Here is a 22,365-nt window from a genome sequence, read left to right as displayed (position 1 = left end):
AGCGGGGTGATTGTCTTGGATTTGGAGAGGGAATCATTGGAGCAGGGCAGACTTTTGGATTAGAGACGGTCAGACTGTTGAATTGAGCAGGGCAGACTGGAGTGCAGAAAGATTGAAGTGGTACAGATTGGGTGAGTGGTTCGGAGTGGAGTGTGGTGGATTGCAGCGAGTGGTTTGGATGAGAGTGGGGGTGAATTGGATTAAGTCGGGTTGATTGGCGTGGGGTAAGGTGGCAGAGAGTGGTGCAGATTGGAGTGGATTGGATCAGGGCAAGTGGTTTGGATGAGAGTGGGGGTGAATTGGATTAAGTCGGGTTGATTGGCGTGGGGTAAGGTGGCAGAGAGTGGTGCAGATTGGAGTGGATTGGATCAGGGCAAGTAGTTTGGACTGGAGTGGGGTGGATTGGATTGTGTGGGGAGGATTGGATTGATGTGGGGAGGATTGGATTGATGTGGCGAGGATTTGAGCGGGGCAGATTGGAGTGGAATGAACTATACGATTGTGCGTTAAATCATTTCAGAAGTTACACATAAGAAAAACTGTTGCTTTGCAATTAAATATCCTCATCTTTACAGAACAGTGCCCACAAGCAAAAACAAAAGAAAACAGGAGTGCAAAGTGAGAAAAAAAGACTTGACAAAATAAAAGAAAGTTAACTATAGAAAATAAATCTTTGCAATTTTGGTCGTCCCGCTGGGCACATTTTGTGCCAGTCACACGCCTTCTGTTAGGAGAGCGCTAAAAGTTAAACAGAACAAAATATTACCTTGGTCACTCAGGATCAGTACTTGGTCCCCGCTCCACAGAAAGAAACCAAAACGTTAGGTGTGCCTTGACAAATTACAAAGCTGTAAAGAAGGCGCCACAGAAGCTAACAAATAGTATGCAATGAACTGGTTCCAAGCCCTTTTTGTTAACAGTGTCTCGCAAGAAGCAGCTAAGGGGTTACATTTTAGTAAAGAAGGGCACAAGATATTACTTGTGTTGGTCTAATGAAACTTCTTTAACACATTTTCTTCTGGGTCAAGGCTATCATATACAGTGCATTTGAAGTCACCGCTGTTTATAGTGTCTTATGATAGCTTTAAAATAGATATGTAAAGGTAACAAGTTAGGCACAGTAATTAAACATTTTTCAAACAAATTTATTACATCCAGTGTATTTTGTGATACAGTAAAAAAACCAGACACTTCTCCTACAATATACACACAGATGTCCTATGACCAGTCACCCAGAGGGATTGTCAGCCCTGGGGTTGACGGTGCGAGGTGTTGGTGTCAAAACACATTTCATCCGTAACATTTCAATATATGGCCAATAAATGTACCTTTCAAAAAGATAACATAAGGACCACCTCGTATGCATTTGCTATTGTATGAGTTGGCTGTTAGTGCAATGTTTAAGGCTTCTTCCTCAGCCACCATACCATTCTTCTCACCCAGAACGGAAATAAAATAAAGATTTTCCATAAAATTCAAGATGGCAAGTTAAATTCGTGTCTAAAATATTTTCTGAATTGACTGACATCGGTCGATATGGTCACAAGCATTGGTCTCCCACAGTAATACGTAACTTACAGTACTACAGAACCAGACAAATAAATCAGGTTTCCAGTTACTTAAAGAATTGAGGAAAGTAACATTTCATACTACCGATTACTTGTGCAAGCCTAGGTAAATGTTCTGGGGATTGGAGGGGATTCACAAGAGGGGTGCTTTGAAAGTCTTTATCCGGATACAGTGGAGTTTCTTTATTTCGTATCAAACACCACTATTTCATAAAGAGTGGTTCCATTGTCCATACAAAACAAATCCCAAACTTTTACCAAAGATCCTTAACTTTCTGATGCCACAATCAATGTATCTGTTTCAAAGGCCACCCCTTTCTTACCATCATGTTGTCGGTCTATACCAATATATTAACATACATAAACAAATTCAGCACTCCATAAGCTCAGCTCTGTCTGTCAGAGAGCGCATCTCCTAGTTGTCGAAAGAGAGCGGGAGCTTTCAGCCCCTCCACATCCCCTCTCGCGACTCGAATAGTAGTGTTAAAGAGGTCAATCAGAACTTTAAAAATCCAAAATCTATGGTCTTAAAAGTGGTCCAGGCAAATGGAAGAAGAGATGGCACATGGTCAGCACATGAAGCAGAGTTGCGATGAAGGGTTTCACTGCCACACCCACAAGTGCACAAACCCACAGTGCGGTAGCTGCCATGAAGGAAAGGCTGGGCAGGGCAGGTGCAAGTAGAAGGAAATATTCCAAACGATGAAAACCTTCCTTTCTACTACTTTAAAAGGCATTAAAATGTCCATAGATGTTATTGCACTTCTCTGCTGGAGCAGTCCAGCAAGTGATCATTACACCCAAAAAAAGTTGCTTTAGAAGCACACAAAAAAAATAAAAAAGTAAGAATTAAGTTAGTGGTCAGAGCTGAATATCAGTGTAGGACCCTGAGGGAACCCAAAAGTTACCTTGTGTTAATATTACCATGTGTTGTCTGGAGGAAAGTCTAATTTTACAGTTATCAAAAGGTCTGCTTGTAGGCAGAGTGGAAGAAGCTACATTAACTTCTTCTAAACCCCAATAAATAGGTTACCGTACTGTATTCAATGGAGGATTCCCCAGCATTCAAGCTGCAGATATACTCAGCAATAGCACAGTGTGTTGGCTCTGCTTATGTGATTGGCTACTGATTGCCAAACACAGTGTGACTGTCTAGGTCTAACGGAAAAATAAAAAGGTCAATGCCGACACATTACAAGGTGCGTGTCCCACCTTTGCTACTGTCAACGAGATATACAGCTAGTGTGTTAATCAGCCTATTCATTCCACTTTGTCCTGAGCAGTTTACACTCCCCTTGGTGAATACAAATTAGCAGGAGCTGGACATGGCCATGAGCACACAAGGTTTTACCATCACTCAGTTTCAGAAACTGGAAAATAACCCAGAGTGGTGAACAGTGGGCTCTCTGTAGGAAAATGTTTCCAAGAGCCTTAAAGGTAATCATTGCTTAAGGAAGATAGTTAAGTGTCCAGCATATCCAACATGTGGCTGCACGATCAGTCTTGCAGGAGCTGTGGCCTGTTGGGAAATCTGCAATTGTATTTGTCCTGGGGCCCTCGCCTCTGAAGACACCTGCCGCTGCCAATTGGTGTCTGCCACATACACATCTCAGGTGACCAACCCAGGTGCATACTCCACAGCGAGACAGACGTGGATCGGTAGTCCTTCTGCAATGTGGACTCTTTGTCCTTGGAATCTGAGTCAGACAGCACCACACCATCATTACAGGAATGCTCAGATGGCTCACCTGCTTCACTTGGAGATGATGGGGCAGCCAAGCAGAGCAACAGTACCAAGAAGGCAACTGACAAAGGTTAAAGGCCCCTTTCCTTCACAGCCTCAGGGTTCACTCTGACCTTGCTTGGTCAAAGGTCCTTAGGTGTTACCAAATTCCAAGTCAGTGTGTTGATGTACTTCAAAGAGTTCCCCTTCCTGCTGGTACCACCACAGTGCAGGCATATGGCTGAAGCAAGAATAGAAGCAGCTGTCTAGTCAGTGTCCCAAGGTATCTTCGATTCTGCCACTTTCTGGAAGGAGGCCTCTCCCCTCTCCACCACACTGTTCAACCGCAGCCGTTTCAGCTTATCCACCAGGTTGATACTGAAAATGCTGTTTTGGCCCTCGCCTCCCACACGTGGGCTTGAAGTCCGGTCATCTTGCCTCATCTTTCCCAGCAAGGATTTTGTAAAGTGGAAGCCTCTAAGAGTCTGGACGGGAAGGGGCTTCCACTCACCGCCTAGGTAAAAGGTGGGATAGGATGTTGGGGGCTCTAAAGAAGGACTTCCAGGCTGAGTGGCCCCTGACATAAGGCCAACACCGAGAGATGGACAGACAGCAGCAGAAATCCCATGTTCCTTGACGAGGGACACCAGTCCAAAGGGAGTGCGTTGATCAATGCCTGCTCTCCTCACATCAGTCAAACATTCAGGCGAGAGCTGCGGGGAATCCCTCACGGCAGATCTCAGGCTCTCAAAGATCCCACAAGAGGGAAGAAGGGAATTATAAAGACTGAAAAAGAGAAGGGAGAAATTGGAGCTTTAATCACATATGATCTTAACCAGTTTCTCTCTCAAATACACTCTGAAAGACAAATGCATATCACAAATTACATTAGGAAGAAAATGCCTTGACTAGGCAATCTAGGAAGACCAGAGGGATAACAGTCCATTTGTGAAGAACATTTTTACTGCTGAAGTCATTTCAAGGTGCTCATACGCTAATCAAAGGTGTACATTTCAACAAGGGCGAAAGGCAGACTGGAGTAGAATTTGAATTTGCGACCAGGTTAAAAACAGGTTCCTGCAGGGGTTTAGGCACAGAACAAATGCAAACTACATATTTAAGTGTCTTTGATTTTTCTATTAAGGAGTCACTCATTTTGTATAGCTTAAAAGGGAAAATGGATAGCTTCATCTTAGGTTGCACTGTGAGTTTGTGTAGTACTAGGTTGCACTGTGAGTTTGTGTAGTACTAGTATATCACCTACTATTAGTCACCTCTCTGCACTGCAATTGCATATCCTCTTAAAGAAGAAACAGGAAAATGGATTGTGGGCCTCTTGACTATGTATTGGAGAGGTAAACACTCATAAAATTCTTTACATAGGGTCGGCTTCAGGCTTAAAGTAGCACTTTATAATGCAGGTACTGGGATGAGATAAGGGCTGCACAGTTCTACTTTAAAGGTAACCAAGTTATGACTCTCCAGAATGCATATCATGCTGATTAAAAATGTCCTAGTAGGAACTAGGTTTTGGTAACTAAATCTGCTGTGCAAGCAAAATACACTCAACACTTTGTACCAGATTTGCTAGAAAACTACGTTGTGTAAAAAAATGTATACATAAATATTAAAATTAATTTTTTCCTTCTCCTCCGCGAGTGCTGTGTGTTACATGCGATTGCAACAGACCATAACAAAACCTCTTAAGATCAAGAAGCAGACTGTATTCTATACAACAATTTAAAAGACATAGGGCCCGATTCACAATGGTAACTTTTAGCCAAATGTCTCATTTAGTCCAAAAGTCTCACTTTACTGCTTTTCAGTATCCACAGAGGTAAGTTACAGCTAGTAACTTTAAGAGTAGTAATTTAGCTAGTATTAACTTACCTTTGAGACTACCAAAAAGTAGTAAAGTTAGACTTTTGGACTAAGTTGGAGTTCATGTCTAAACTAGCCACTGTGAACGAGGCCCATAGTTCATAAAAGGGTGTGGGAGAATGATCAGTCTCACAGAAAGAAAATCCAGGTTGACCATCAAAGCATCATTAAGCCACAGAGAACAAAAAATCCACTATGTAGGAAATAGAAACTCTTGCACCATTGCCATCAGGAATAGCCTTCATCTAATTACAGATTGTAGACTTTGGAAAAAATGGTGCAAAAAAAGGCAACCAACAGTGCATAACTAATTTTTGGGATACATCACGGTCGCGGAAGATGAAGAATTTAAAAGTGTTATCATGCATACAACAAGCTTCAACAAGCATTTACAATGCAATGGTCTCGGCATCATTAAAGGTAGAGCTATTGGCATTGCTCATGACATTTCTTTTTTTTTCTTTAAATCATAAATAAATGGCATTGTCATTTACATTGTCAATACACACCACTCTGCACTCAACTGCACTCACCTGCACTGCACTGCACTCACCTGCACTGCACTCACCTGCACTGCACTCACCTGCACTGCACTGCACTCAACTGCACTCACCTGCACTGCACTCACCTGCACTGCACTGCACTCACCTGCACTGCACTGCACTCACCTGCACTCACCTGCACTGAACTGCACTCACCTGCACTGCACTGCACTCACCTGCACTCACCTGCACTGCACTGCACTCACCTGCACTGCAATCACCTGCACTGCAATCACCTGCACTGCAATCACCTGCACTGCACTGCACTCACCTACACTGCACTCACCTGCACTGCACTGCACTCACCTGCACTGCACTGCATTTACATGCACTGCACTGCACTCACCTGCACTGCACTGCACTCACCTGCACTGCACTGCACTCACCTGCACTGCACTCACCTGCACTGCACTCACCTGCACTGCACTCACCTGCACTGCACTCACCTGCACGCCACTGCACTGCACTCACCTGCACGCCACTGCACTGCACTCACCTGCACTGCACTCACCTGCACTGCACTGCACTCACCTGCACTGCACGCACTGCACTCACCTGCACTCACCTGCACTGCACTGCACTCACCTGCACTGCACTGCACTCACCTGCACTGCACTCACCTGCACTGCACTGCACTCACCTGCACTGCACTCACCTGCACTGCACTCACCTGCACTGCACTCACCTGCACTGCACTCACCTGCACTGCACTCACCTGCACTGCACTGCACTCACCTGCACTGCACTCCACTGCACTCACCTACACTGCACTGCACTCACCTGCACTGCAAACCTGCACTGCACTCACCTGCACTGCACTCACCTGCACTCACCTGCACTGCACGCACTGCACTCACCTGCACTGCACTCACCTGCACTGCACTCACCTGCACTGCACTCACCTGCACTGCACTCACCTGCACTGCACTCACCTGCACTGCACTGCACTCACCTGCACTGCACTCACCTGCACTGCACTCACCTGCACTGCACTCACCTGCACTGCACTCACCTGCACTGCACTCACCTGCACGCCACTGCACTGCACTCACCTGCACGCCACTGCACTGCACTCACCTGCACTGCACTCACCTGCACTGCACTGCACTCACCTGCACTGCACGCACTGCACTCACCTGCACTCACCTGCACTGCACTGCACTCACCTGCACTGCACTGCACTCACCTGCACTGCACTCACCTGCACTGCACTGCACTCACCTGCACTGCACTCACCTGCACTGCACTCACCTGCACTGCACTCACCTGCACTGCACTCACCTGCACTGCACTCACCTGCACTGCACTGCACTCACCTGCACTGCACTCCACTGCACTCACCTACACTGCACTGCACTCACCTGCACTGCAAACCTGCACTGCACTCACCTGCACTGCACTCACCTGCACTCACCTGCACTGCACGCACTGCACTCACCTGCACTGCACTCACCTGCACTGCACTCACCTGCACTGCACTCACCTGCACTGCACTCACCTGCACTGCACTCACCTGCACTGCACTCACCTGCACTGCACTGCACTCACCTGCACTGCACTGCACTCACCTGCACTGCCCTGCACTGCACTCACCTGCACTGCACTCACCTGCACTGCACTGCTCTGCACTGCACTGCTCTGCACTGCACTGCACTGCTCTGCACTCCACTCCACTCACCTGCACTGCACTCCACTCACCTGCACTGCACTGCACTCACCTGCACTGCACTGCACTCACCTGCACTGCACTCACCTGCACTGCACTCACCTGCACTGCACTGCACTGCTCTGCACTCCACTCACCTGCACTGCACTGCACTCACCTGCTCTGCACTGCACTGCTCTGCACTCCACTCACCTGCACTGCACTGCACTGCACTGCTCTGCACTCCACTCACCTGCACTGCACTCCACTCACCTGCACTGCACTCCACTCACCTGCACTGCACTCCACTCACCTGCACTGCACTCCACTCACCTGCACTGCACTCACCTGCACTGCACTGCACTCACCTGCACTGCACTACACTCACCTGCACTGCACTGCACTCACCTGCACTGCACTGCACTCACCTCCACTGCACTGCACTCACCTGCACTGCACTGCACTCACCTGCACTGCACTGCACTCACCTGCACTGCACTGCACTCACCTGCACTGCACTGCACATACCTGCACTCACCACTCTGCACTCACCACTCTGCACTCACCACTCTGCACTCACCACTCTGCACTCACCACTCTGCACTCACCACTCTGCACTCACCACTCTGCACTCACCACTCTGCACTCCTCTGCACTCACTACTCTGCACTCACTACTCACTACTCTGCACTCACTACTCACTACTCTGCACTCACTACTCACTACTCTGCACTCACTACTCACTACTCTGCACTCACTACTCTGCACTCACTACTCACTACTCTGCACTCACTACTCACTACTCTGCACTCACTACTCTGCACTCACTACTCACTACTCTGCACTCACTACTCTGCACTCACTACTCACTACTCTGCACTCACTACTCACTACTCTGCACTCACTACTCACTACTCTGCACTCACTACTCACTACTCTGCACTCACCACTCACTACTCTGCACTCACTACTCTGCACTCACTACTCACTACTCTGCACTCACTACTCTGCGCACTCACTACTCTGCACTCACTACTCACTACTCTGCACTCACTACTCACTACTCTGCACTCACTACTCACTACTCTGCACTCACTACTCTGCACTCACTACTCTGCACTCACTACTCACTACTCTGCACTCACTACTCACTACTCTGCACTCACTACTCTGCACTCACTACTCTGCACTCACTACTCTGCACTCACTACTCACTACTCTGCACTCACTACTCTGCACTCACTACTCACTACTCTGCACTCACTACTCTGCACTCACTACTCACTACTCTGCACTCACTACTCACTACTCTGCACTCACTACTCTGCGCACTCACTACTCTGCGCACTCACTACTCTGCGCACTCACTACTCTGCGCACTCACTACTCTGCGCACTCACTACTCTGCGCACTCACTACTCTGCGCACTCACTACTCTGCGCACTCACTACTCTGCGCACTCACTACTCTGCGCACTCACTCTGCACACTCACTCTGCACACTCACTACTCTGCACTCACTACTCTGCACACTCACTCTGCACTGTGCACTGCCGCTGATATCATGGAATCTTCCACCACACTTTCTAAAACTCTATAGTCCGAAGCATAATAGGCACAGAACCAAAAGAAGGGTAGACATTGCTTAAAATAATCTTATTGTATTTATGAGAAGCAAAAGCGAGACTGTGAAATGTGCTGAATATCAGTTTGTTACGAATCAACAGAGTGGAGTTAGAGAACAAAGAAATAGTAATTTAGAATCCGGGTTAGAAGGAGTAGTAATCACAAGCTGAGGATCAACGGGCGCGAAACAGCGTGGTGGGCGCGCACGAGAGGCAGCGTGGGCGTGCACATCAGCTGAAGATCGCCGGAGAAGACACAGAGCCGGTTGAGTGGGGGCACTGACCCGATGTGGAGGGAAAGAGCCCGGTGAGTGGGGGCGCGCGAGAGCGAGAGCGAGAGAGAGCGCGAGCGAGAGAGAGCGAGAGAGAGAGAGAGAGAGAGAGAGAGTGTGTCTGTCTGTCTGTCTGTCTGTCTGTCTGTCTGTCGCGTGCCTGCCTGCCTGCCTGCCTGCCTTTGTGCGCGTCCACAGACCCTGGTCGGCTCGTCCACCTCTCTGTAGTCCCTTGCTAGCTTACTAGGCGACAATAGTTCTCGTTGCCGAGACCTAAAAAGCAATGACCATCCCACTCCTCAGAATGGTCCCGATGGTGGGTTTAGGCTCTTCTCCTCGCTATAGTAAGTGTCTGTGAGATGCTGGGAAGGCGTACATTTTCTTTGTTGGTTTTCTTTGCAATGTGACTTTATTTAGCTGTAAATACTGAGGAGGTAAGCATGTTGGAAAGTGCACCGATGTTTGGCAGATCAGTTAATGGCGGTATGAGGAGAGAAACTGATTTGAGCAGGAATCGGCATTCAATGTGCTCAAATAGAACCTAAAGCCTTTTGGAAGGAAATTAATTTTAAATTTTACTATAGGAGAGAGAAACCAGGCACTGTAAGATGACATTATGACAAAAATGTCCATTCCCCAAAACCCCTTTATCTTTTTTGCTTTTTCTTATATGTGAAAGCCAACTGGCTCAGGTTAGCCATCCAAAAGCCAGTACCTGCCCGGTGGGAGACATCCTAATCCCTTTCGAGCTGCTGCCAAATTGGGAGAGAATTTTGAGGAAAGAAAGCAAGAATAAAATATTCACTGAGCAGCACAAACATTATGGATTACTTTTGTTAAAAAGAGAACTTTGATAAATCACAATAAAAGGAGGCTGCTGGCTCCTCTCCATGCGGTTAGGATCTGAGGGCAAAAACTGTTTCGTTAGTGACGAAATCCACTCTATTAAAGCAGGCAAAGATGTCAGATTAGTGATTAGTTGTTAATAGAAGTATAATCAACAAAAGAAGGGTCCAGTGAAGGCATCATGCCCACTGCTTGAATGGCAACAGGTCAGGAGGCGGATGGCACGCCCATCCTTTCAACAACTCAATCTGGATGCCTTTCAGTAATCAATACTGATGCCCATGTGAATATCTGGGCATCAATGAATTGCACACTGAAAAAGGAACCAGGTTGATGCCAAGCTGCCGTTCCTATTGTCCACACCGCTACACCGAGTGGTCAGCTCTTGTGAGGTGAGGACACACAGCAACTTGCAGCTTTTAAGGCTGTAGGAAGTGATGTACACCACATCCTCCACTCCTAGCATGTCACATTTCACTCAGTAGCAGCCGGACCCGCTCTTTGCCTGGCAGTTCTGCAGTAACGTCAGGTACATGTAGTGTGCTACAACAAATCTCCCTTCTCTGTAAATCAATGGCTTCTAAACATCCATTTTCTTCCCAGGATACAACGCCCTTACACTACAGCAGAAGAAATAGAAGGGGAGGCCTCTATGGTGACCACTCAGCTCTCTAGATCCCTTACTGCCTTTGCCAGACTGCTGGGGCGTCTCACAGACTGGGGATAGCATGAAGAGAAGTATGAAAAGTCTTCCTCATCTGTCAGATGGCGGCAAAGGTCACCAGGTGGGATGATTACATTTAGAAGGATGCACACCTTGTATCCGAGGTACATGAGAGTTCATAAAACACTCAATAGAACCCCCAATAAAAGATTGTGCAGAAATGTGGTCACTTATTTTATGAGATGACTAAGGGCTTGATTTACATCTTGGCAGAAGGGCTACTCAGTCACAATGGTGACAGACCTATTGTCTGCCAAAATATAAATCCGATAGGATATAATGGGTTTAAATTTCGTCGGGCGGGATCTCAGTCCCTGTTGTGATGGAGAAACTCATCTCCAAAGAACTACATCACCAATACCTAGGCGCGAGGGTCACACCAGGGTATTGCCACCGCTGTTAAAAGCCATTTAACCTAAAAAAACACAACGCTTATTCCTGTGGACCTGGATGTCTCTGCTAATCAAACAATAAGTGAGTCACAAATGCTGTCAGCACACAAAAAAAGCAGTAAAAAAATTCCACTGATCAGCCGCTGTGTTGGGATGGCTTGTAAATTCTATAGTCTCAGTATTACCTTCTTGTCAATTTAGATTGTATCACCACCCTTAATGCATGTCCTTTTGGTTTCCAACATGCTCATGAATGAATCATAACTGGGTTTGGATAGTAACATGCCCATGCAGCTTCCGCACTGCCCTTCGTCTGGACAGTTGCCATCTACCAATCTGAGCTAATGTGTGGTCTTTGAATTTTCACCCCCAATGGTACCCTCAGCCGTTGTACCATGTACATGAAGTTACTGCAGTATTGCCAGGGACTTGGGAGGTTCACACTCTTACATTGGCTTCACGCCCATCTTTCATAGTTTCAAGAACTGCAGCAAGCGCTTAAGCCAGGACTTGTGTGGTCTGCAATCAAAATGCAAATAAAAAAAAGTTAGAAATAATGTTGCAAGCAAAAGAGGAGGGCATTTTATAAAGGTTGGCAGGGGTGCAAAGCCTGTGCCATCAGCTATATAGGCGCAAGGTCACCGCAAGTCACTCCCTGCTGGAGCAGTGAAAAAGAGGTAGGGCCAACTTACCTGGGAGTGACGGTGGTGTTCTCTTTGACCTGGTGCAGGATGCGGCACGTAGTGACGGTGTACGTAGACGGGGTCTGGGGGAGGTTATTGACGGAGTGCAACACTGAAAATGCACATGAAAACAAGGGTTAACACGCAAGGGGGTATGAAGCACAACACATGGGCACAAACAAGAGGGGGGGCACAGAAATGGTGGATGGAGATAATGTGGTGAGAGGGGCAATATATAGATCAGTGGACGAACAGAGAGGCAGGTGAGGGGCTACATGATTACAAGACCGGATTGCGACTAAGCTGAAGGATGTATCATCAAACGATGGCCTCGTAAAATAGAAGAGACAGTAGGACATTAACACAATGGGTCCTCGTGCCACCACTGCACAGGATAAAACCCCTCTTAAACTGAAAAGGGCGTAAACCATGGCAGCGACCGCGATCCAATCTCAAGCTTTTGCTTTATTCCTCCCGACAGAATTAGCACCCAAGAACATGGACGCAGTGAGATGACAGCAGACAGACTGACTCTGTGGTGCACTAAACTTTAATCTAATGAACCTATTAGGTGACAAGAGCTGTCCTTTGCCAATCACGCAGACAGCCGTTCTTGGCTGGGGCATTAATTTAAACCTGTGTCAACTAGTGTGGGATCATCTGAAGCTGCTCTTACACCTTGTGCAAATGTAAAGGGGCCTTCAGAGTCAACGTGTCTCAATTGTACCCATTTTGATAGAAAACACAGAGAATAGATGTGATGAACTACAAAAGAGAATTTGTAAATGATTTACTGAGAAAATCATGGTAACCTCAAGTCTAAGTAAGATCTTAACGTGTGAGAAAACTCAGAGGTACTATAGGAGTTTTTAACCACTAATGTATGAAAATGTATGATCAATGTCATGCAGGGGGCCAAGTTTAAATATTACCTGCCTGTCCCTAAAGGATTACATGATCAGCTACACCCTTGAAAAACACAGTAGAATGTACCATTTGCAGGGGTAAAAAGAAGGCATACACTGAAGTTCTCAACAAAGCAATTCTCCACGATTAGCTTTTCTAGTCGGCTTGTATTGCACAAGGGATCGCGTGCCGGAGAGCAAGCAGTCTTTCATTCCTCAACACATGTATAATAAGAGGGCTACAAGCAGAGGATCCGACCAGTAGGAGCCTAAAGCTACCTTTGTTCACTGATGCCAGAGTGCTGCAATGGCTGACGGACTACCTCAAAACACTGCAAGAACATAAAAAAGTACTCAGAAGTTTACAGATGAATGAGGGGAGGAAGGAGTGAGGAAATGAGATGAAGTGTATACAACAGGAGTGCAAAGGGCATTACAGAGGAACTTGGTGGGGAAAACAAGGCCAGCAAAGAGAATAGGAAAGAGACTCACCTGTAATTCATGTGTGGGTAACCTATAATCTCCCTCACAATTACTGATTTAATTTTTCCTACCAGGAGTGAATACTCACACATTCGGATTCGAAGGATAAGCCAATGCTGTGAAATGGAAGGTAACATTCCTAAAACTACGGTTCTCCAAGCATCTTTCGCTTATGCACAACAATTTAAATTCACTACCCCTGATGGAGCAGCTCTCCCAAGGTACACAGCAAGACAATGCTATAACTTTGGAAAGGACCCAATGCTGGAGAAGGGACGTCTTACTCATACTCACCTGTAACCAAGCTTCTTTAGAAGGAGGTGCCTACGTAGTATAACCCCCCCCCCCCCCCCCCCCTACCAGCTCCAGGTATTCAGACAGCAGGGAATATTCATATTAAATATAGGAATTTAAGAAAGCTCAATTGCTACAGCGAGAAAGGTATATCAAGTAAAGGAGGTTGGGGAGAGATGTTGCTATGAGTCCTGGAAGTCTGGGAATGCAGAAATATGGAAAAAAATGAAAGTAAGGAATCTCTAAACAAATAAAGCATGGTTTACAAATACAGTGGGAGGTAGTTTAGCATAGTGTTTGTCACTAGACCCGTTCTTTTCCTCATTGATCGCAATACTGAATAAGAGCTACACAATCGCCAGACCACCTTAGCAGAGAGAAGTGCCTCGTATACAACCAACCATCTATTTACAAACATTTCATAAAACCGTGACAACCGCTTCCTGCCACCAGAGATACTCACTGCTAATGTTCGCCTTGGAAGGAGTTGAGGTAGCCAGTGCCTGGAAGGAGGGGAGGTCCACTTCGTCTTCCTCAAAGTCGTTCAAGTTGTAGACCTCCTCCAGATCCACATCCAGCTGATGGAAGTCTTTGGTGAGAACTCCGGGACGGGGGTCCAGGATTCCACCCAGATTGGGCTTTGCCAGCTGCTGCCAGTGGTGAAGAGTTACTGAGCCTGGGGCGGGGGGGAAGAAAGTGGGTGGAGATACAAGTCTTCAGAAAGGGATGGAGAATTGGCACTGCAATTTGTGGCATTAAGGTGCGTATGGTCAAACACTTATGGTTACCTTGAGCACTAGCGCAATTCCTTAATCTAATGAAATCTCTAAAGAGAACTAGAACTGAGCGCGAAACCTCAGCTGAATTCACAAATGGACTGCCTCCATAACTTCAAACAGATCTGTGAAATGCAATTTCCTTGGTTCCGATCAAATGCCTTTGTTCCACTAACAATCAAAAAGAGAACATTTGCTAAAGACATCGCTGCATCCTAGTCTTAAAAAATGAACAATTATCCAAGGAACGGATTTGTCAATCGAGATCTTTATTGCTCTACCAGTGACCACAACCTACATTGGACTTAGTTCCAATCAATCAAGTCACAACACATCTCACAAAAAAAACTCATGTCACAAGTCACACCTTTGCAGTGCTCACCAACTCTCAGACAGGTGAAATGTTGGGTACAGGTTTGTGAGATCAAGAATGCATGCAAGTCCCCAATGTGGGTATTAATATAGCCATCCCATACTGCATCTCAAACTATAAATATCTATATTGAGGGCAAAATGATTCAAGGGAATTTAAAGTAGTATTTGAATCCATTACACAGAAATCACCAGAGAGTCAAGAATCAGCCACTCGGAGGGACTTGGGTTGGATGCACAAAGCTTACATCCACATCTTCCAATCATCCAGCCTTTAGGAGTCCTAAAGGCTCTCTGACCTTTACCTTCTATCGGTTTGACGATCTGCAGTTTCTCAGGGAGGTAAGACCGGGAGCTAAAGGAAAGACTGGATCCACCAGTGTGGTCCGAGCTGCCAGAATAGTTGGTTCCAGTGGACAGGACGCTCTCGTTGGGTGTCAGGAACCCGCTGGAGTTTTCTGTAAAAGTTGTTTCGGCTTCAAAGAGGGGGTCCACTGGCGAGCGTCGCCCCTGACCCATGCTGAGACGTTGAAGGGCTGCCACCAAGTCATGGCTTCCTGGCGTGCCTGGTTTCCCCAACTTCTTTTCTTGACATTCACTTCTGTAATTGCAAAACAATTGAAAACGTAGGAAATATAACATTATCGTACTCTAGAAAGTGACACGAAGAGTGAGGATACTCATAAGTTAAAGAAACGAGGGTGGGGGCCTCCCCTTGCCCAAGGATACTTAAGATACATGTCAAGGCTCCTTCTCAGAGTAAAAAAGAATTGTCAAAGGTCTGTGTTATTTGCGCACAAACTAGTTTGTTTAGTACGACTAATCCCACTGACTTCAATCTCAAGCTAGATATTACTAATTAGCGATTATTCTATACTAGAAAATCACAAACCAGTGCAAAACACAACATGAACAATTGGGTAAAACAATTCCATAAACATAGCTCCAACCCCAAATTAAATACAAAGCAGTATTTCGTGAGATCAGCCCAGGAGTATTCTTTAGGGGTGCAAAAAGGGTCATTGACGCACAAGGGAGAACCAGTAGACTGGAGCCATCACCCTTTGGTGTCTAGCTGCTTTACAACGAAGGGAATGGGGGGGACAAAGGTATGCTGTAATGACAATAGGGAGATTTTACAAGTTGAAGTCTTTCTTGTAGCTAGAGATGGTTCCTCTTAACTTCTCAAAATGCTCAACACTTAAATGGCTCAAAATTTGAAACAGCCAAAACAGAACCATCTAAAGCTGAACTAGTTAAGGTGAATTTGTGCATTTAACAGGGCCTGTGTGTACAGTAAGCTATTAAGCTGAGCTAGCTAGAAAAGTTCACTTTCCTTTCCAAAAATTGTAAATTAGTTCCTAGGACTAGTCTTTCTAAAAGCACAAAATCATATTTAATGAAAATCCACATATCTAACCTAGACATGAATGTCTAGAGCAAATTCAAATCTCAAGAGGCTTTGCAAAGACATATGTAGATATCGCTGTACTGTTTCTATTGCTTTATTTTGAGACTGGGACAAGCTGCTATGTTTCAAAGCATATGGCAGACTTCTTTCAATTACTAAAATCTGCGACCAAATATATTTAGAGTGCTAGATTAAAAACTGCTAACAGTGACAATGGTGGGGGGTGGGGCAAGGATGACAATTTATATGTTGATTCCAGAAACATTTGTCTCTAAAATGTAAAGGGGTCTGTAATTGATCATAAGAGAAATGTTTGAGACAAGTATTTTTTTTGTTTGGCATTAACATGATGTAAGCTTTAGAAACACGAGATTCCGGTAAGGGTGTTGTAAAAGGATTTATTGCAAATGGTCCTTTTAAAATTATAGTTTTACTTTATACATTTCAAATAGTGAAATTGGTTTGCACTTATAAATTGGCTCTATGGGTCAAACATACAAACACAAGAAAGCAATAAAATGCAAGAGTGTGCAGTAAGTGCGAGGTCTGTGGGTGAGGAACTAACTCGCTAGTGCAGCACTGCGATCTGAAGCCAGTTATATGGTGAGGAAAGGTGAGTGTCACAGGTTTGTATCTGGCCAACAGAGGAGTGCACATCTCACGGCCGTGCCAGTCTCAGACTATCAGAGAAGAAGCTACTAATATCCAACATCCTGCTCATGTGTTGTTCTGAAGGGGCTAGCTTTCTGCTCCTCAGCCGATATGGTAGTAGTCTGCTCTGCTGGTAAGAGGTCGCGACATGAAGGAAGAGGGCAAATAGGTTACGTACCAGTGCTTAATTTGAGCCAGTGGTGTCCAGTGCTTGGCACCAACACTTAATTGACAACACTAGAACTTGTTACAGTGCACCAGATGGTGGCGCTGCTGGATTAATTAACAGTTGTTTAATAAAAATTAGTAATACCGACATCCAAGCCATTCTTATAGCTTTGGGTGCCCAGGAATAGTCTGGATGGTCACACTTGTAGGAGTATGATAACTGGTAGTTATGTAGGTGATCTCATTGGCAGTGCTGGCAGGAGCAATGGCTGGTGCAAGTGCAGTGGCCTCCTGACGCGGGCCCTGGCACTTATTTATCTTACAAATGAAGTACTGGTCCGTACCACTTTTGGCTGGTCCACAGAGTTAAAGTTAGTGGCAGTGACTGCAGTTCTTGGGCAATTGAGAAAGAACTCCTGTGGCAATATATAGAGAAGCTACACTTTTTATACACAGGTTAATTGCGAAGAATGGCCTCACATGCACTCAGCACCCTCCCCACACTGGATAGTGCATCCAACATAAAAGTACAGCGGGGAGTAGTTACATTAAGGGTTCTGGTTCCAGGGCTTGGACCTTCTCCTCAGGCACCGTGGTACTGGCGATATCAGACCCGTAGTAGCTGCTGCGGGGTGTGCTGGAGAAGCTTGGCAAAGCTGGGTACGTCTCCATGGACAGGTTCTGTGGCGAATGGGCGCGGGACTGGGAGCGAGACTGGGCGCGCGATTGGGAGCGAGACTTGCTGGCCTGGTTGATCACCTTCACCGTTTCAAAGGCTCTCAAGAAGTGTCTGGAACAGAATCAATTCAGATGCATGGTTGGCACAAGTATCCTATCAATGGATTACAAACATTGCCCCAATCAAAGGGTGAAACAATTTACACCATAAACAGTAGGAGATCAAAATGTTAAATATAACAAACATTCACTATTCATGCAAATGCCAAAACGAATCAGGGTACCGCCCTCTCAGCCTGTGTATCTGTGGTATGCTGGCATGTCATGGGGCGGGGGCGTAGCAAGTAGCACTATTAAAATTTTTTCATGCTACCAGGTTATTTTGCCAAGCGCTTTTCAAGTGTTACTTGGTTGACTTAGGAGGCAGCTAAAAGCATGCAATATTGAAATAACTGGTCAGCATATATGCCAACAGGATAGCGGCAGAGGATGCTGCCAGATCATGCTGACAGCTTTGTGGCATTAATGCGGACATGCATCAAAGAGAAAGGGACAGGTGGGTAGCAGAGGATGATGGGCGTGTGGTCACAAGGGATGCTGGGAGTGCGGTGGCAAAGGATGCTGGGAGTGCGGTGGCAAAGGATGCTGGGAGTGCGGTGGCAAAGGATGCTGGGAGTGCGGTGGCAAAGGATGCTGGGAGTGCGGTGGCAAAGGATGCAGAATTCTGGCAAGTGGGTGGAGTGTGAGTGGGAGGTACGAGTCGAAGTATGGCAACAGACGTTGTGGCAGTAGACTAGACGAGTAGGTGGCAGTGGGTGAATTGTATTTTTGGAGGCAGTGAAAGGAGGTCAGGCAACAGTGCAGAGTTTTAGTTACTCACTTGCATTCTGAGTGCTTGGACGGATCAAAGCCTTTCCTCATAGTCCCCTCAATCTCAGCAGCGATAGAATCCTACGCGGCAGGAAAAGAATACACAGAGAGAAAAATGTAAGTATTTCTATGGAAAAGCAATGGAATTACCATTACATAACTATGTGAGGCATTAGAACACTTTACTCATACTAGATTTAAACAATATGTGCAGTGCATTAAAATATAATAATGCATCCGGTTAGTACTTATTTTGAGGAGGTTGCCAGTTTAACTTTGCCTTGCTCATTTCTTTAAATCTGCAAAAATATTCACAGCTATTAGTTTTCCTTACGTTGCATTGTAACACTCCAGTTGGAATATGGCGGCCGCATAATCCTTGGTGGTACAGTAATGTATTTATTGCTTAAACAGTAATAAGGCCCCACAGTTCTAGAGCCAGTAACAATCTATGGTCATTGGTATTGAAGTTTTGAGGCAGAGGGTGCTAATTACTGCACCAGTTAAATGCTATTATGGGTTTGGTAAACGCCACCTCTTCTCATAGGGCAGAATAAGGTTAGCTGGATTTCCTGGTTTTGCCTTGGATTTATCCCAGGCTTAGACCGCGACTCAGCAGTCTGAGGTCGCTTTCATGCGGTTGTGTTTCAGAACGTTCAGACATGGGCTGATTCCCTATTTTGTCATCTTTAGTCAATTGCAAATCTGAATTTTGGAGCCCTCTACAGACTAAATTACAGTAATACTTTACAGCAGATATTAAAGAATATTCTGTCTAGCAAATTGGCAAAACTAAGATTGGAAGATCGTGGTCACCAGCATAATGTATTCTCAGTAAGATATTGAGAGGAAGGAGTGTTAGAAACCCCTGGCTAGACAAAATGACAAAAATATGCGTTTAAAACACATTTTTGCCATTGTGTCACCCCCCCTCAGTGATGACACCAGGGGAGGCCCGAACCCACAGCGCCCCCCCCCCCTTCCTACGCTACTGGTTAGAAAGTCCTTTATCCGAATTGACTGGTGCTGAAAATGGGGCTAGAGTCTCGAAGCTGGCCTTGTTTTCCAGACTAGCCTTTGTGAGAGGTTCAACTGTGTTCCTTGTAGAACATTACCCCGATACTGTTGGAACTGATCTTGCAAAGTGAAGTAGTATCTTTCAAGGATCAGAGTTTGGTCCGTATCTTGTTAATTGGTTAAAAAGGAATTTAAATGCACTGCTTATATTAAAGAAAAGCCACGTACTTCTAGACAATTTTCAAGTTTTTACATGTGGTAGATATTTAACAATAAAATTACATTTCTGGATTCAGTATCTATGTAGAACTAAAACAAGAATTTGGTTTGAAAGATGCACACCATAAAAAAAAAGTTTAAACCAGTTCATGTTTAAATATTTTTTTGCAATTAGATTTAATGGTATTCTATTTAATCCGATTAGGTCTCATCTCTGGAGTGAGACTATTGTAAAATAAGACAGAATGCAGGTTTCACATTGGTTCTAGGCATGGTGATCTTTTCATAAATTTGCATGCCCCACAACAGTGAGAACTTGCATCGGTGTAAGGAAGAATCAGGGTAAGTTTCCAACTTTAGGTAGTCATAAAATATTGTTACTTCCATCCCACTCCTTCGGGCCCTATTGTAGCTCCTTACCAGTGGAATGATGTTCAGGGGGCCGAAACGGTTAATGGTGGTGTTGGGCAACTCCCGGTTGCGGAGGTTCTTCATTTCTTCGATTGCCTCGTGTAACATGTAGTTGCACTCTATGTACTTATCCTGGAGCTCTTGTAACTGGAAATGGGGCAGGAACAAATGTAGGCAGGTCACATCCAGCCCAAAGGTTGTTCAATCAAGCACATCATTGCCTCCACACTAAAAATGTATGCGTTTAATTTTGACTGACAGAATGATGTTGGTGGTTGTGGAATCAGAGGACCAGAACTTCCCTGCCAGCTTCCCCAAGGGACAACCATATGTAATCCTGCAAGTATGAATAGCTACCAGTAGCTTGGCTCCACAGCCACAGAGAGGACAGGAATCCTGTCTGGGCATACCCATGGCCACTTGGGGAACTCCATCAAACGCCAGTGGTTAGATTTATTTCAAGCATTCCTCCCATCACTTTATGTGACGTGAATTTGATGCAACTCCCGAAGGGGCCCAGAGGAGTCTTGTGCCACTGCGCCACTGCGCCCAAGCTGCACTCAACTGACGAGCCACAATCAGGAAGGACACGGTCCAGGGTTGCTTGTGTTTCGGTACAGAGAGGACCTGGTTTCACATTTCAGGCTGGACTGTCCCTATTGGAGTAGGACCATGACTGATTTGCATATGGCTGGTCTAATCGGAGGTGGCATAGTGGGCAAAAGAACAATGGGTTGGAATGTTATCCAGGAGATTGCCAGTGGCTAGACTTACTGCAAGCATTCCCCCGTCACCTTTTGTGTGTTTGCCAGTACGTATGAAATATTTCTATAGGACTCCAGGTCAGAATCTTGTCTGTTCCCCCAGTAACACCAAACTACACTGCAATATTAAATTACCCAAAGTGTGTTTAAGGACATGCTATTATCCCACTCACCTCGGTTCTTAGTCGCCGCTGGATTTTCCTCTCGTCTGCCAAGTGTTGCTGCAGCTCCTCATTATCAGACGAGCACTAAAAAACAAACCGGAAAGTTTCGATGTTTGTATATAGCGCACAGTAACCATATTTAAATATGGAAGTAAATCGGTCTGCTTCTCCTGTGGATGTGAGAAGTACACATCAGTGATAATAAAATTAATCTAACCTTAGTGACAATTTCTTTACAGGATCCCAAATTTCCCATTACCATGCCAGAGTAGCCTACCAGCCAGGTTTTAATTCTGGCACTGCTAACCCACTCTTATCCTATTATTATAAGTACCAAAATGCAAAGAGATAAAACCTTGATGGGTGCAAATAAAGAGTGGTCTCGTCTAATTCACTTCTTTTCTATTGAAGACTAAATAGAAGATCTCACTCAATACAGTCTTAAATATTAGAAGACAATAAATAAAATCAAGATATCGGTTAAAATCTTGCAACGGAACACAAGATGCCTCAAAACTGCAGTAGGGAGTGAAAAGGGGAGAAATATTTTTGTCATGGAGTTAGGTTATTCTATTAAAATGATCGGATATGGGGATGTGGAGCATGAATGGGGAAGAGTTGCCTATAGGTGTTTGACAGGAGACAGCGGCTGTGAAGTGGCGAGTGTAAAGGTAGACCACACAAAGATGACGACAGAGGTACAGGAAACTAAAGTTCCATCTGGAGGGTTCATTTTGGGAGAAGAGGAGAAAAGACCATTGGTGATTTTGAGTGGCCCTAACATCAGTGTAAGGTAGATTTTAGAGTAAGTTATGAGACAGCATTGGTGTGTGTGGCGAGTAGAAAGAGTCCAGACTGATTGCAGAGGATGTAACAGGCGAAGCGTGTGCACCGCGTTGGGCAATGCGCACCTTCACAGCAGGTGAGAGCGCTGGGAGCAGTTGTAGGTTTAGAGGACACAATACTAGGTAGTGCTTCAAGGGCTCAGTACTCACACTGCGGCACTTCTGCTGGAGGTCCACAATCTGTGCCAGGAGTTTGCTGATCTCTTCCTTCTGGCGGTTGTTGTCTTCGCCTTTCAGAGCCAGTTTCTCGGCGAGCAAACCCACTTCTCTGCTTGCTTCGGCTGCAAAAATATACCCAAAACGAGTTTAATGTAGCATCAGATCAATAACACACGCCTGCCTCACTCGTCACAGCATACAGACTTTAAACAAACTTATGAGTGTTCTTAGCCTGGCTGTGTGCCCATCATGTTTCACTGATTAAATAAATCCTTCTC

The 22,365-nt window shown here is 45.5% G+C and overlaps 1 protein-coding gene across 2 annotated transcripts in view; it reads right to left on the bottom strand.

Moving 5' to 3' along the window:
• Nucleotides 1–1,124: 1,124 nt before the first annotated feature.
• The window catches only part of HAP1 (huntingtin associated protein 1), a 231,064-nt gene continuing 209,823 nt past the window's right edge, over nucleotides 1,125–22,365 (bottom strand). For both annotated transcript variants that reach the window (XM_078645451.1, XM_078645452.1), the window contains 9 exons: nucleotides 22,079–22,209; nucleotides 21,093–21,167; nucleotides 20,165–20,302; nucleotides 18,519–18,589; nucleotides 17,508–17,750; nucleotides 15,036–15,331; nucleotides 14,046–14,258; nucleotides 11,910–12,012; nucleotides 1,125–4,077 (listed from right to left, as the gene is read on the bottom strand). In XM_078645451.1, the coding sequence (XP_078501577.1) occupies nucleotides 3,558–4,077; nucleotides 11,910–12,012; nucleotides 14,046–14,258; nucleotides 15,036–15,331; nucleotides 17,508–17,750; nucleotides 18,519–18,589; nucleotides 20,165–20,302; nucleotides 21,093–21,167; nucleotides 22,079–22,209 (1,790 nt within the window). In that variant the 3' untranslated portion in view covers nucleotides 1,125–3,557. The remainder of the gene's footprint in view (nucleotides 4,078–11,909; nucleotides 12,013–14,045; nucleotides 14,259–15,035; nucleotides 15,332–17,507; nucleotides 17,751–18,518; nucleotides 18,590–20,164; nucleotides 20,303–21,092; nucleotides 21,168–22,078; nucleotides 22,210–22,365) is intronic.

The sequence above is a fragment of the Lissotriton helveticus genome, chromosome 5_1, assembly GCF_964261635.1.
Source record: "Lissotriton helveticus chromosome 5_1, aLisHel1.1, whole genome shotgun sequence".
Classification (NCBI taxonomy): domain Eukaryota; kingdom Metazoa; phylum Chordata; class Amphibia; order Caudata; family Salamandridae; genus Lissotriton; species Lissotriton helveticus.
Note: the sequence above shows the minus strand (reverse complement) of the source record. Positions and strands in the feature narration are given on the sequence as shown.